The sequence below is a fragment of the Trachurus trachurus genome (genome assembly GCF_905171665.1).
Source record: "Trachurus trachurus genome assembly, chromosome: 24".
Taxonomy (NCBI): Eukaryota; Metazoa; Chordata; class Actinopteri; order Carangiformes; family Carangidae; genus Trachurus; species Trachurus trachurus.
The window spans coordinates 8,100,289-8,116,213 of NC_139910.1; the positions used below are offsets into that span (position 1 = coordinate 8,100,289).

At 41.0% G+C, this 15,925-nt stretch overlaps 1 protein-coding gene across 1 annotated transcript in view; it reads left to right on the forward strand.

The window, feature by feature from the left end:
- scara5 (scavenger receptor class A, member 5 (putative)) overlaps nucleotides 1-15,925 on the forward strand; it is a gene marked incomplete at its 3' end in the record, with an annotated part of 103,099 nt that overhangs the window by 43,155 nt on the left and 44,019 nt on the right. Inside the window, exons 3-6 of the mRNA XM_084001326.1 lie at nucleotides 10,985-11,184; nucleotides 12,975-13,153; nucleotides 13,431-13,557; nucleotides 13,641-13,809. Of these exons, the coding sequence (XP_083857452.1) occupies nucleotides 10,985-11,184; nucleotides 12,975-13,153; nucleotides 13,431-13,557; nucleotides 13,641-13,809 (675 nt within the window). The remainder of the gene's footprint in view (nucleotides 1-10,984; nucleotides 11,185-12,974; nucleotides 13,154-13,430; nucleotides 13,558-13,640; nucleotides 13,810-15,925) is intronic.

The following is a 15,925-nucleotide window of genomic DNA, read 5'->3' on the forward strand; positions in this document are numbered from 1 at the left end:
TTTTTAAGGATTCTCAGAGTTTGTTTATTATGGCAGGGTCCTTTAAGCCGCTTTCATACCACAGCTCTTTTCTTGGTAACACACACAGACATGCACACACACACACATTTCCTATTTAAGTAACTTTATTAAAAAGGCTGTGAGAGAGCTAAACAGTGAGATTAGTAACCATGGGTGCAGGGCCAGAAGGCAGAGCTCTGCAGGACACTTGACTCGTACAACAGTTTTAAAAGGACACAAGGGCAGATGATGAAAGAGCTGCAATTTACAGGGACAGACGAGGTGAAGACAAGAGTGAGTTACTCCAACAATCCAGATGTCAATGCCTGTTGCACATGGATAATAATGAGGATGCTTCGTCTTAATTAGATTATGAAGGATTAAATAAAAACTTTTATCTTCCTGTTACGAAAACAACAGACAATAAAAAAGTTACAGCAGATTAAATACAAGATGAAAAAACAAACATATAGGCATAATTAATCATAGTATGGATGGAAATTATAATAGGACAATGTAAACTGAAGGAAATGTGATGATGTAGCTATCAACGTCAAGGCCACTGCAGATTAAATTATATAAAGTCTATTTATTTTGTGCCAGAAGACAATACACATTTGTTGCTGGTTGTTTTTAATGACGTGTGGTCAGTAGTATTTCTCCTTGAAGCTGTACAACAGCAGGTTTGTGGTATTTAAATACGCTAAAAAGTCTTGAAATGTTGATACTGATACTTACATGTATTTAAATGTTGATTTGTGCCTGAGATCAGATTCAGTAAGGACTGAGGTAACAGCTGTGGATGATTTAATCTCGCATAACTTTATTTTTCTCAGCGTATTTCATCCAAATATTGGAGGTTATGATTGGAAAAAAAAAAACATTAAGTGTGTGTGATGGGAATAAAAGTTTAACTGTGAGAAAGTGGTGTGAGGTGACAGAGAGTCAGAGAGCAGACACATCCACTCTGATTATACAGTGGTGTTTTTATAGAGTGATACATCTCACCTCACTAATGATCTTTGGCTGAGCGCGCACACACACACACACACACACACACAGAGCGCTTTAGCCAGACAACAGACAAGTTTCATTTAAGTGATGGAAACTCTCGTGTTAAGTCGTGATGGAAGAAGTTTCAGGAGACCCAGATGTCTTAAGCAGAGACATTTACTGAAGCTGGGCCGAGCAGTGCCGGGCGCGGGGCCAGGAGGAGCACGAGAGGTCACAGGCCCCCCGGGGGCCGCAGCTCTTTGTATGAAGTGCCTGTTCATATTTCTATAGTCAAAGAGCTCAGATAAAAGACACAAGGAGAGTTTAAAGAAATATCGGATGACAAAGAACACGGGTGCTTCTATAAACATGTTCATGTGCTACATAGTAATTGACTTAACGATGATTAATGGTCCAATTATCATTTTCCTTTTGACCTCGTTTTTATTCATTTTTTGCTTCAGACGCCGTATTTGCTGCTGTTTTAGTGATAATCGTTAGTGTTTTGAGTTGTATCCAGAGGCTTTATGGACTATTACTATAGTATTGTAAGTGTGACTCAGTCTCTTTTTTACTTTTTAAACACACACTAAAACTATGGAGTGCGAGCATGTAGTTGACACGTGTCTTAACTCCACAGTTCTTCTTTCATACGAGGGTTTATTGAAACCTTTCTTCAAGTTACAACAAAAAAATAAAAAAAAACTGTGCAGCAATCCAAAATTAGGCAATAATCATGAGCACGGTCAAAAACTAGTGTGCCTTCCTCGTCTCCATAGTCACAACTGAACCAAAGTACGCACACAAAACGTTACGCACGTCTCAGCCAATAAGAAGAGAGCAGTTGTTATTAACTAATAGGCACTCTTATAACCTCAAATATACAAAATCAGGATAAATCCAACTAATCTATATTATTTATCACCTCATGTGTAATATACAAAATGGCTCTAACAAGTATTATTAACTGTTTGACTCAATTAACTTTGATGAAATGTTTAATTGGGTGGATGCAAGCTGCAAACACAGAGCATCACATTTGGATCTGCTTTATTTCAGCTGAAACCGATGATACGACCAAAACATGTTGCACACGTAGACAAACACAAAGCATAACAAACCAAAGACACACAAACAGGAGATAGAAATTACAACATTGTTCCATAGATATTATGAAACGTGGACAAAAGGATCTTTTGTGTGTTTAAACAGCTTTTAAGACGAGCGCTGATTTGTCGGACACAGGAAATCTTTTGTTAGCTACAACTCTTTTATGAGTTTATCTACTTGTGCATAGTTGCAAAGGACAGATAGTACAACACAGACACACACACACTTGTCACCCACACACAGAGAGAGAGAGAGAGACTGAGGCTGCAGATAAAGAGATAAATGAAGGCACCATGTTGTCTTTGGCTTTGCCCACAGAGGAATGCAGCTCTGGTCGACCTCCCTCTGTCTCTCCTCTCTCTGCCCCGACCGTGACACTGTCCAGCCAGCCTGCCTGAGTGTGTGTCTGTGTTGTGTGTGTGTGTGTGTGTGTGTGTGTGTGTGTTTTAGTTGCTGGTGCACACATGTTGTTGTGGAGAACCAGACTGGACAGAAAGGAGCAGGAGCCTAAACTGTTTATTTTGGTGGTATAACTTGGTTTAAGGTGAAGTTTAGAATATGATAATCAGGTTTATATGTAGTTAAACTGCAGCAGGGGAATGAATGGACAAATCTGTGTGTCAGACCTCCGACAGAGAAACAGATCGTCATTGTGCAATAAATACACATCCACCCAGATTCCTTATTTCCAGGGATGAATGAACAGCACATTACACACATGCATAAAGAGTGGGACAAAGGTTTGTTGTCTCGTACTCTTTTTCTTTTATGAATATGACCGTTTCACTCCTGCTCTTTATCACAAATTCCAGTAGGATGAAAAAGATGAAAGAGCGCGTTTCAGTAGCAGAGCAGTCAATAATGAGTCTCTTATTCCATCAGTGTTGGACTGACATGACAACACCATTTACTGTACAAACAGGTCTGGTCCAGTCTGGGAGTTATTCACCTATGACACAATATAAAGATGCAGTCGAGGTGTTTTGACTCAGTTTAGCACAAACCTACAGTTTCTGTATTTAGAATAGCACAGTCTGAGAATAAAAGGAATAATTATACAATGTGATGTTTGGATTTAGAAGAGCAGCTTTATTGTAGTAGAGTCGCTTTCCAGTCATGACGTGAATAAAATATTGATAGAAAAAGACTTTGAATCTGTTGGTTTTGGGCGCATAAGTGGTTCAGCTGAGGTGAACATACATGTCAGGGCTGCTGGAGGTTTTGAGATTTTTGTTTATCCATCTTCAGCCGAGACAAAACAAACAAAGTTACATGACTGCTTACTGCCAGATAAATAAATAAAAAGAAATTACAGCTTCTTATCTCTACAAGAGAACACACACTAACACTTTTACTGTGTTTAATCTGAAGATCCTCTCTCTGGTGTCTCTCTGGAGCTGTAGTAACAACAGGTCAGTGTCAGCCAATCAAAAGAGAGGAGGCTCTAAAAGCATCTCCTCTGATTGGCTGACTGTTTTCTCAGCAGTCAAATAAAAACAGAGCAGATTTCAGGTAAAACACTCAGAGAAACCAAATCCTTTGTTTGATTCTTAGTCCAGGTGGGCGGGGCTTGAGGGGAAGGGGTGTGACTGTACAGTTGTGACATCATAAAGTTTCAAGAAGTCCTGACAACTTGTTCTGAGGGCTCAGTTTCTGAAACCAGGCTGCATGTGACCACTTTTGGCGCATTTCCACTAGCACGGCTCGGCTCGATACGGCTCGGCTCGGCTCGGTTTGGTTGTGTTTCCATTACAACTGAGTATCACTTGGTGCCTCCTCGACAACAACATCAGAGGAGGACAGCATGGAGGACGTCGAGGCGATCGTGTTGCTGCTCACCCTGTGGCTTTTTGTCGCACAGAAGGCAAGAGAAGAGAGCCAGAGAAGACTCCGGGCCACCAGACAAAACACTATTGAAAAGTACCGGAGAGTTTGGGAAGCCATACAGCAGTATGACGCCCAAGATCAGAGAAGACGAGCTGCAAAAAGACGACGTTTGAGGGTAAGCTAATGGTTGCTAACGCTAGCTTTTATTATCCGCGTTATTACATTGTACAATACTGGCTGCATGCTATCGCTGTATAAAACATTAAAATGTGTATGTTGTATGTGTGTTTCAGATGTTTCTCTGCTCGCAAAGCCGCCGTCGCAGTTGTTGAAAATGCGTTTGGCTTTGGCAGGCTCAAGGGCAGATGGCGTTGCCTTCTGAAAAGGAACGACTCGGACACAAAAGTGCCTGAACATTGATTTTCTGACACGTGTATTGTTGTGCACTACAGATCTGTGTGTTTTGAACAACAATAAACCTTTTCAGTTTTGCAAATATATGTCTCCACTTTTATTTATCATAAATCCACCAAGGTTAACAGGAATTACTGACAAATGTAATTAGAAGTTAACCATAACTATCACATCCTGTACAATATATCAAGGATCTCTCCTTGCTGGTGGCATTCTCAATTCACACGTGCTTATTGTTGATGCAGGGCAAGTTGGGGTGGTAGGGAAATTGATTCCAATAGTGTTTGCACATTCAACCTATTATACTCTCTGATTATCATCCTTAAAGGTCTGCATACACCCCACCTACACCCCACAACTCCTGAACATTATCACCTGCTCCAGAACATTTCCATCTCCAAGTATCAAATTTGGGTGATAGGGTAATTGATTACAATATGAAGTGTTTGCACATTCAACCTATTGTACTCTCTGATTATCATCCTTAACCCTAACCCAGAGAGTACAATAGGCTGTGATGTGCAAACACTTCATATTGTAATCAATTACCCTATCACCCCAATTTGATACTTGGAGATGGAAATGTTCTGGAGCAGGTGATAATGATCAAGAGTTATGGTGTGTAGGTAAAGGTGAGAAGCCATCTCGTGTTCGAAGTCAAACAGCAGGACAAACTGAAGCAGTAAAAAGTGGTATCTTGTCTTGAGCCGAAGCGCGCTAGTGGAAACGCGCCATTTGATGCCTTCACATTGTCAGTGTAGAATATATTCCTCCTTTATAATCAACAGAAACATGAGACCTTAAAATTGTTTTCATGTTTTTCACAGCCTATAACCTGACAGATGTGATGCATTTAAGGCTTAAATGCATCACATCTGTCATGTTATATAGTCTTTGTCCTAAATGTGTTGGTAGAAATATAGATAGAAAGGTGTCAAAAATCCAAAAATATGTTGAATTCATAATGTTGTTGTCATTAGTGGTGTTTTTTGAGCAGGTTTGTACCAGTTACTAATGTAACTTTTTATATACCTTTGTTTTATGTTTCATGCCATGTTCCATCAGGCAGGGGGACTGCCAACGGAAATTAGCCTGTTGGCTATAATTGGGTGCATTTACATTTTATTCTTTTAAAATGTTCATTAATGTACACTGTCCCTCTTAACAAATAAAGGAAATTAAATTAAATTAAGTTATCTTACACCACAACTGCTTAATTGATCACTTACTTATACATGTAGTCAGATATAACTCACCTTTCAATCAGTGTTGTCTCGAGTGCTCCCTTTAGATTATATGGATTATTTATAGTTAATTTAAGGGACCTCTGGTTATATTGAGTGCCTGTTAAAATGCTGCAGGTCTTGTGAATCAGTATTTTGTGCTGTGTTGAGAAACAATGGGAGCACTGAACCAATAACACAGAGTCCATCCATACGTCACGCTGAAGCCCAGCTGTTGTCTTGGCCTGCTCGGTCCCAGCAAACAGCATTTAATACGTCAGTGGATAAAGTGTCCTTCTCCTTCTCAGAAGAATCCCAAAACACCATGAAGCTGTGAATGTGTGACTAGTCTGTTGTGGATATCGCTGCCGTGCTACTGTGTGTGTGAGTTTACATTCTGGTGCATATGTGTGAAATCAAGAGGAAAGCTCAGTTAGGAAGGGGAATGGAAAAGACGACAAGAGATGACTTTCCCATCCTGAGACGTTTGAAATGGATTTGTCAGGCAGAGAGCTCGTCTTTCAGTCTGTTCCTCATTGTCGTTGCCTGAAGCCACAGACCACTCACCTTAAAGACTCATCTTTCCAGCTGCAACTCAACAGGTCGTCGTTATTAGAGCTGATGACTGAGAGAGACGAGCAGTTACAGCCACAGTGTTTTGGATACAACCATAACTTATTTACATTTACATATAAACCTGTCTCCCCACGTTTCTATCCTGTAAACGTACACTTCAGCCATTTAAACTTTGTAAAATATGTAAAAAATTATCTATAACTCTGACACAAAGGTTATATGGTAAAAATTTGGATTGTTTCAAGGCCTTAGGCTGCAACTAGCAGATCAAATCCTTATAGATGATCAGTTTACAGTGATTAAACATGAAGAAATCCTCACAGTTGAAAAACTGAAACTGATATTTTTGAGGATGTGACCCAAATAATTAGTTGCTTTTTAAATCAAAATCTTCATCATGGACTGACTCAACGACTTATTAGAAGTTATAGCATGACCTTGAAAATGACATTAAAAAGCAAAGGATGTTTCAAGTAAAAATAAACCTTTAAAGCATCACTTTAAAACTGAAATAGGATCTAATGAGTGTGCGACTGCAGGACAAACCCAAGGAGAATCTACCTCCAGCTTTGTTGCTCCTCTAGACTTTGTATACTGTAGTTATAGCATCTTTGAGCTCATTGTTTTGGTTTTACCATCCCTACTTTTCACATGTCCCTCAAAAAACAGACTGTAAATCATCTGTCCAGCAATAAACAACAAGCAGAACAAAGAAACAATGAACAGCTGAAAACCCCAGAAACTTCCCTCAGAGGTCGGTGGAGACCAAAAGCGGAGCTAAAAGAGGAGATACAACCGCCTAGAAGTGACCACGACTCTGACTCAGTGATGTCAGCTCATCTGAAACACTGTATGAATTCCACATGGCAGGTTAGCTCAGTTGGTTATAACATGGTGCTAGTAACGCCAAGGTCGCGGGTTTGATCCCCGTACGGGCCACTGAGATTTTGAAAGAAACCCACCACAATCACATAATGTCAGTTTCCACATGTATTATCCACTTAACCCAAGTATCAGTCAGCAGCAGCCTTAGTTAGTTACTCTATAGACCGCATGTCCAAAGTCCGCACCAGGGGCCAATTGCGGCCCGTGTTCAAATTCCCACCAACCTCTGTCATAAAATCAATAATATGCGGCCCGCCAGCATGTACAAAAAAAAAACACCAGAAGATGTGCGACCCTTGACCTTTTTCCAGCCCATTTCTAAAATATAATATAATATAAAATATAATATGCAATGTGTCAAATGAACCTAGATATATTTAAGCTTCCTGAATTTCTTTTTTTCCAGACAGACTTTTTCTTCATTTATGTGGTCTTCAAATATGAAAAGCTGAGTGATTTTGAAAAAAAAAAAAAAACTTATTTAAATGTATTTATATTCTATGTGAAGAAATGAAAAGAATGCCATTTGCAAATAGTTCATTAAAAATTAAATAGTTCATTTGCATTTAATGCCAATGATTCAAAGGATGTCAGGCTGAATGGTCGGCCCCCACACATTTTCACTTCACCAAATCCGGCCCTCTTTGCAAAAAGTTTGGACACCCCTGCTATAGACAAATGTGAATGAACTCTCTTCTACATCCACTGCCATCCCAGCTCCTCTGGTTGAACACTGTACAGTACATCCAACATGTTCAATTGCCCACAACAATAACAATTTGATTGTCAGTTTTTTGGCTCAGTGAATGGAAACACCTTGTCTCTCTGCTCTGTTCAGTTACCGGACAGTGACCTCTGTGGTTCGGTCTGATTGTATATACAGAGCTTTCCATGTTAACAGGGCAGCAGTTTAACAGACACCAGTTAGTGGAGAGTGATTCCTAATACTGATGGATGAATCCTGGAGGTGGTGAAAACAGAGGAAACACAGTGAGACGCTGTGGAAAATCTGTCCGAATGGGTTCTGGCAACAAGATCTGATTACAGGTTTATGTGTCTTTTTTTTTTTTTTGCTCTAATAGCGCACAGTCGTCCCGAGCTGTGTGAAAAAACCCGCAGCCCCCCGTCCGTGGTGAAGAAATGTAACTCTGCACCTAAAAAAACGAGCAGAAACCACCGACTCGCGGCTTCTCTGACAAGATTTCAGAGAATTTGGAAACAGGTCATGGATTGCATTAACACTAAGCTCCGTGCCGCCACTCCATCTGTAACTCAGATGAATTATCCTTACAAGATTATCTGACAGGATTGTGGTGCTGGTGTGTAGTTTTGTTGTTGTTGCTGTTGGGAAAAATCGTCTCTTTCCCAAAGTGTCACCTTTCAGAAACTGGCCGCATGTCTTTCTTGTGCTTGACCACAGAGGATTGTTTTGGGCTTCATCATGTGAGGTTTTAGGGAGAGTTACAGAAACTAAAAGTGCTGCTGTTGTTCTTCTTTCTCTTCTTCTCCTTCATCTACTTAGGATCTGTTCTAATACCCACTGTTTTGCGTCCACATGACATATTTTGGTTATTTTTTAATTTAATAACGCCATATTATATACAGTAATTGATCTTTAAATATCCATATTTCTAGAAATATGCAACACTGACCACTGTTTGAATAGTTGTCTTAAAAGGATAGTTCAACATTTTGGCAAATTGGCCCATTGCCATAATCCCTATAGTCATAGCAGTAGGTTCGTTACCTTTAATTGTCGGTGCAAGCTATTTTTAGAACGGCGGAGCAGAGCCGTGAGCTGCTCAGAGCTACGCTACGGAGGCTAATGGGATTTCTTGGTTTCCGTCATCAAACTCATCAAATACACAATACAACTCCAAAATGCTCTGGTGGACAAGTTGTGATTTGCACATTCACCACGCTATGAGATAATAACAGAACGTTACCAGACAGAGTTGTTTTAGGTAAATTCATGCAAAACCGCTGATGCGCGTTCCCGTCGGGGGCAGTTTTTCAGCAAGCAGTCTCTGCATTTACCTCTAAAACAACTCCGTCTTGTAACGTTCAGTTATTATCTCATAGCGTGGTGAATGTGCAGGTCACAACTTGTCCACCAGAGCATTTTGGAGTTGTTGGATTGTGTTTGATGAGTTTGATGAGGGAAACCAAGAAATCCCATTAGCCTCCGTAGCGTAGCTCTGAGCAGCTCACGGCTCTGCTCCGCCATTCTAAAAATAGCTTGCACCAACAAATAAAGGTAACGAACCTAATGCTATGACTATAGGGATTATGGCAATGGGCCAATTTGCCAAAATGTTGAACTATCCCTTTAATGTTCACTATTGTATTGTATTCTTATTTGTTCTCATCTTTGTATGATATATTTCTGCTCATCTTTATCTTTGTCCATATTTGTCTACATTTGTTTACTGTTGTGAACTTCCTTCTTCTGTGTCTGTCTTTTTCAAGCTGCAGCAGCATGGAGAAACTCACTCCACCATACTATCATGTTCTGGTTGAAATTAGGTTCAGGTTGAATTAGTGTGTGTAGTGTGTAGTGTGTGTGTGTGTGTGTGTGTGTGTTGTGAAATGTAGTGTGTGATGACGCTGATGACAGACCATCATTTAGCAATTAAGCGCTCTGTGTAGTGGAGAGATTTCAGCTTATTTAGTGTTTCAGGTCATTAGGAATAAACCTAACACACATAATGAGCTGGAATTTAGATGGTTTGTTTGCAGCAGTGTGGCTTCGCAGCACTTTTCTCGCTCTGAGGTCATGAACACACACACACAACCACACACACTTTTTCGAGCTCTCTTAGATACGTGGAAACAGAAACATTCAGTGTGTGTGTAATATTGGGCTGTTAGGGGCATCACTGTGTCAGAGAGCATGTGTGGAGGGAATTATCTGCTTCCTCTTGTTTCCCAAGTAATCCTTTTTTCTCCATCTGAGTTGCACACATTGGTCTCGGCTGTCCTGCAGAAGAGAGGGTGTCGTCATGACGTAACGCCGCAGATCTGGTTTCAAAATATCTCTCAGGCTATCGGGCTGTTACCACGCAACGTGCTCTCAACATAACATGAAACAGAAGAGCTTTTTCTCATTAGGCACGGTCCAGAGGAGAGAAAAGACTAAAAAAGAAGCCGCCTCGGTGCCAAAGCCAAAAACAAGACAAGAGAGGTTCATTGGCAATAAGTTAACTGTCACCAAATGTGATGCTGCAGCTAAATAAACACGTGTGTAACTCGGAGAGAGACCATACAAATGGGGGTGAAATTGCTTTGGTGATGCTGCTCACAACTCTGAAGGCTGAGCTCAGCCACAAGCCAAAAAAAGGCGCTTTTTTTTTCTTCTTTTTTTTGTAAAGGTCATGATATGTTTTTCAATGTTAAATCTTAATCTACAGAATAACTTGAATGGAGCAGAATAAATAATACAGTGTTCCCATGTGGGATAGAAAAGTAAGCAGGTATAAAATGGTCGTAAAAAGTTAAATGCACTTAGTTAAATTCCTTCAATGCGAAGCCATAGGTCATGGCTTTAAAACAACACTCCTTCTCTCCTGCAGGTATTTTGGACGAACAGCGACGTGCGCACGCCAACTTCAACATCAGTCAGAATGAAGACAGAGTTTCCACAATATGAAATTACAGCACAGACAGACAACCTGGTGCTTTATCCTGGAAACTATAATTTTTGGGGGTCTAAAATAAAACCTAAAAAAAATAAAAATACTTAGGTCTTGATTTAATAAACAATACATGTAGCAGGAGCAGACAAGCTGAATTAGCGAAGGCGACAGAATCAACATCTGCTCTGCGTTAAAGTGTTGGCCAGTTCCACGCTGACCACGGTGATTGATAGTAAACGATATTTAGCTGTAGCCGAGGGATCGGTGAATCAACACTCAGGACAAACTCTCTCTTCTCTCTTTCTCTTTCTCCCTCTCCAGTCTCTCGCTCCCAGGTTTCTTCACAGCGACAGGATGTGCTGGTGGAGAACGTGACCCGGATTTCGGAGCGCTCCCGGCTGCTGCAGCAGACGCTGGGCGAGGCGTCCACCCAGGCCGACCTGCTGGAGAACATCTGGAAACTGGAGAACCTCTTCCAGAACCACAGTGACTGGCTGCAGAGGCTGGAGATCCTCATCAAGGTGCGACGCCAGACCGAGGCCAGGGAACCAGATCGTATACAGATACAAAACCTGGAACTAGAGCTGCAACAATTAATCGATTAATCGCACAAAAATCAATTATTAAATTCATTGTCAACTATTTTGATAATCGAATAATCGGTTTGGGTAGTTAATTAAGAAAAAAAGTCAAAATTCTCAGATTTCAGCTTCTTAAATGTGAATATTTCTATTTTCTTTGTTCCTTTATGACAATAAACTGAATATCTCTTTGGTTTGTGGACAAAACAAGACATTTGAGGAGGTTTTGGAAACACTGATTGATATTTTTCAACATTTTTTAACATTTTATTGACCAAACAACTAATCGATTAATCGTAAGAATAATCGACAGATGAATTGATAATGAAAATAATCGTTTGTTGCAGCCCTATACTTGGAACATGTTGCAGGACAGTGTGATGATGATGATGATGAACATCTGTCCGACTCCCACCGTCCATTTCCCTCTCATATAACTGTCAGAAAACTATAAAATAGATATTAGGAAGATACATGGGTGTTGATACTGGGTAGTGGTAATTAGTGGTTGTGGTTGAGGTTGGGAGGTTTGTTGTTATAAAGTCCATCATTTGTTTATGTGGTGTAGTCAAGTTGTTTATAGTTAGATTTTGAACACACCCCTGATTGAAACTAAAGAAACAACGATAATTTGATATAATAATGAGGAAAATAAGACAAAAAAATAAACATGGGACATTACACTGTTCCCATTGTTGTGGTTTTCCCATGGTAAAATGAAATCCTAACTCAAAACATTGAACTTAAAAAATCCTAAAACACATAATTATATTGTTTTTCAATTATCTTTTCTTACTTGTTGCTTGTTTTAATGGAAATCCTGTTGGCTGCATGTAGGAGTTTTCAGGTTGCTACACTAAGTCACACATCTCACACTGTATTTCCAAGTTTCTCCATATCTCATATACATGTGTAAAATTTAGATTAGATGTATGTGACGTCATCCCATGTTTTGCCTCAACTCATGTTGACGATCGGTACAGTCCTGTCAATAATAAGAGGCCTGCTGACAATGATGGTACAATGAGAGCTAAATGATGTGCAGAGGTGACCTGTGAAAATGTGAGAATTGACAAAAAAAAATCTGTAATTTTCAAGCTCCCTAGGTTGAAATCCACATGGTTTTACGAGCTGTTCCCTCAGTTGTCTTCCAGTGATGTAACTAGGATTTGAATTTGCATAATACCACCCCTACCTGGGACCGGTAGAAGGGGGCGGAGCAAGCAGTGGCTTATTTACATTTAAAGGGACAGGCAGTGAAACCAGCCGTTCTGAACAGGGCTGTTTTGAGCAGATGAAAAAGAGCTGTGATGTTTGATCCTTGGGGTATTTTGACCAAAGCATGTCACAGATATGTCTTTAAGACACCTGGGAACTATTTTAATTTGTGGAAAAGGGACATAATATGTCTCCTTTAACTAAAGTCTAATATTAGGCTTAAAATCATAATATGTGAGTAATGTAGTGGTTTTAAAGCGTTTACAGCTGCAGTCAAACTAAGATAAATCTGCTCCTCGTTGATGAGCCGAGACAGTTACATGTCTTTCACTGTGCAGATGAAGGCAGCATGGTCTGTGGAGGTGCTGACAAAACACGACACAAGGGATGGTAACAGTGAAGAGTGGGGGGTGATGAAGAGGACTGAGGCAGTTGTGTTAGGGACATTATATTAACACACCGTTCAGTCCTGTTTATCTCTGAGGTGGTGATGTCTCCTCCTCTCCGTGCAGGGCGTGGAGGTGGAGCTGCGGAGCGTGCAGTCGTACTCCCTTCACTCGGAGGGATACCTGGTGCAGCTGGACGACAGGTTGTCCTCTCTGAGCAGCTCCGCCACCAGGAACCTGACGGGCCTGAGCGCCGAGGTGACCCGAGCCTCCACCTGGCTCCGCGACCACGACCTCCTGCTCCGGTACGCACGCACACGGATGACACAAATTTCTTTTGTGTACTTTCTTTAATTCTTTTTTCTTGCTTTTAATTGTATGTTTCATGTTTCCAATGTTTTTTTTTCCGTTTCCAATTCTTACTGTTATATGTTTTGTTTTTTATGTAAAGTACAGTACATTGAGTTGCCCCTTGGTATAAAATGTGCTCTATAAATAAAGCTGCCTTGCCTTCCAAAGTATAAAAGTGTGAAATTCAGTGAGTTCAAAAAGATAAAGCTTTATTTGTCTCTGCTCTGACAGGGAAACCTCAGGGAAGGTGAGCGGACTGAGGGAGAAGCTGGACGAGGTGAACTGGACGGTGGGAGCTGTCAATCACACCGTCAGCAACGACATCACCGTCCACAACCTGAAGATACAGGACCTGCAGGTTTTAAAATGAACATTTATCAAAAAAAAAATGCATTGCTCCTGTCGAAACGTCACTGTACTGATGCATCTTCTGCTGCTCAGATCCAGATCAGCAACATCACAGAGGACACCAGCAGCTTATGGGTGACCCACGTCCACACGGAGGCCCAGCTGAGGAACGAGATGGAGATCCTCAACACCATCACAGAGGACCTCCGGCTGAAGGACTGGGAGCACTCCACGACCCTGAAGAACCTCACCGTAATAGAAGGTCAGAGAAAGAGACATGAATATTATATCTGCTCAGGCTGGTTTTACTTAAAGGGATAGTTCACCCAAAATTGAAATTTCAGTCACTATCTACTCACCCTCATGTCGACTAAGGGCAGGGAGAAGTTTCAGAGTCCTCCGTGGCTTCTCTGAGTTAACGAACCCGGAAGAGGAGCTACCTCTACAAAACAAGCTTGAAAAATTATTTTTTTTCGGGACAATTTCATATTTCTGGGCTTCAATACAAGACGGACATTACATACGAGCAGCATGTAGGTATTTGGATGTTTTTTGGTGTGTCTTTTTGTTACGAAGACAGTTGGTATCCATTTGCAACCGTTATATGGACATGCACTGCTACGCTGAGACCCCCTGTAACTCAGAGAAGCCACGGAGGACTCTGAAACTTCTCCCAGCCCTTAGTCGACATGAGGGTGAGTAGATAATGAAGTTTAAATGAACTTTAGAAATTTCAATTTTGGGTGAACTATCCCATTAACTGATCACGTCCTCCAGTTGTACGTTCAACCTGCGCTAAACTAGGTCTCGGTCTTTTTTATATTTCAACATGAAGGACGGTATTAAAACAGCGGTTGTTAGTAGATTAATAAACTTCTAATCCCGGTTCTAAAACAAGACCTTTAAACTTCAAGATGCTAATGCTGTTTTTCCACGGGTGTGATTCAACTAGGCCGAGCTTCACCAAGTCATGAACTCATGTTCTCTCTGAGTGCGGACTGGTGATGATGTTGCGGTCCTGCTCGGTAATGGAGTCGTGCTGGGACGGTCTTTCCCCTTCTGAAGCTTTATGCTCCATGATCCAAAGAGCTTGTTTCATGGTCGGATCTTCTCTATCCCACTCTTACGTCGTCTTTTTCCTGGTCGCAGCAGACGACCGCCCACACTGAGTCAGGCTCTGTCTTTCCCTCACCATGTGCACTCGCTTTTGCTGGGAACTGTTAAGATTCTGTAAATACTATTATAAAGACAAGATCTAGACCTTCTCTATTTGTAAAGTGTCTTGAGATAGACATCTGTTGTAAATTGCCGGATTAGACCACTTCGGTAACTTTCCAAAATCAACAGCCCAACATTCACACTTCCTCATGTGGCGATTGGCCTCATGCAAAGAATTGAACCTCTCTTATTGTGTCGCTTTTCATTAGTACAACCAACGGCAGCACTACAGAGTTTTCTGTGATGACTTAAAGGAGAATTCCGGTCTTTTTCTAAGTAACGCTCTACAGCTGTAGGTCCCCAAGTGCAACCATAGGAAAAAATCTGAGAAAAATATGTGCAGCCCGGACGTAGCTCTCCTCCTGCTAGCTGCGCTACACTGCAGCGAAGTAATGGGGGCAGTTCTTCTAACCACCACTTTGGCCTCTATATAATGCTCAAAATATCACTACACATGCTTTGCAACATCCACCAGTTCCTTACCACACAACACTGAGTGTGCATAACTCTGTTAATATGAGAGAGCAGTGTTAACTGTGTGTTTTTACTGTATCACGTACTTTTGTCTGTTTACTCTAGCTTCCTGGGTAGACCTTACTAGTCGACTGTCGAGCTCGGGACTGTTTCCATCAACAAAGACAAATTGTGAGGAAAACATGGATTTAGGAGGGAAAAAAAGAGGAAAAAAAAGATTTTTGATGGGAACCAAAACCATCAATATGAATATAACTGCTTTTTTTCCCTCCTAAATCCATGTTTTCCTCGCATTTTTATCTTATCTTTGTTGATGGAAACAGTCCCGACCTCGACAGTCGACTAGTAAGGTCTACCCAGGAAGCTAGCGTAAACAGAGCTACGTGATAAAAACACACACATTAACACTGCTCTCTCATATTAACAGAGTTATGCACACACAGTGTTGTGTGGTATGGAACTGGTGGATGTTGCAAAGCATGTGTAGTGATATTTTGAGCATTATATAGAGGCCAAAGTGGCGGTTAGAAGAACTGCCCCCATTACTTCGCTGTTTAACTGCAGCTAGCAGGAGGAGAGCTGGGTCCAGGCTGCACATATTTTTCTCTGATTTTTTCCTATGGTCACACTCGGGGACCTAGAGCTGTAGAGCGTTACTTAGAAAATGACAGGAATTCTCCTTTAAA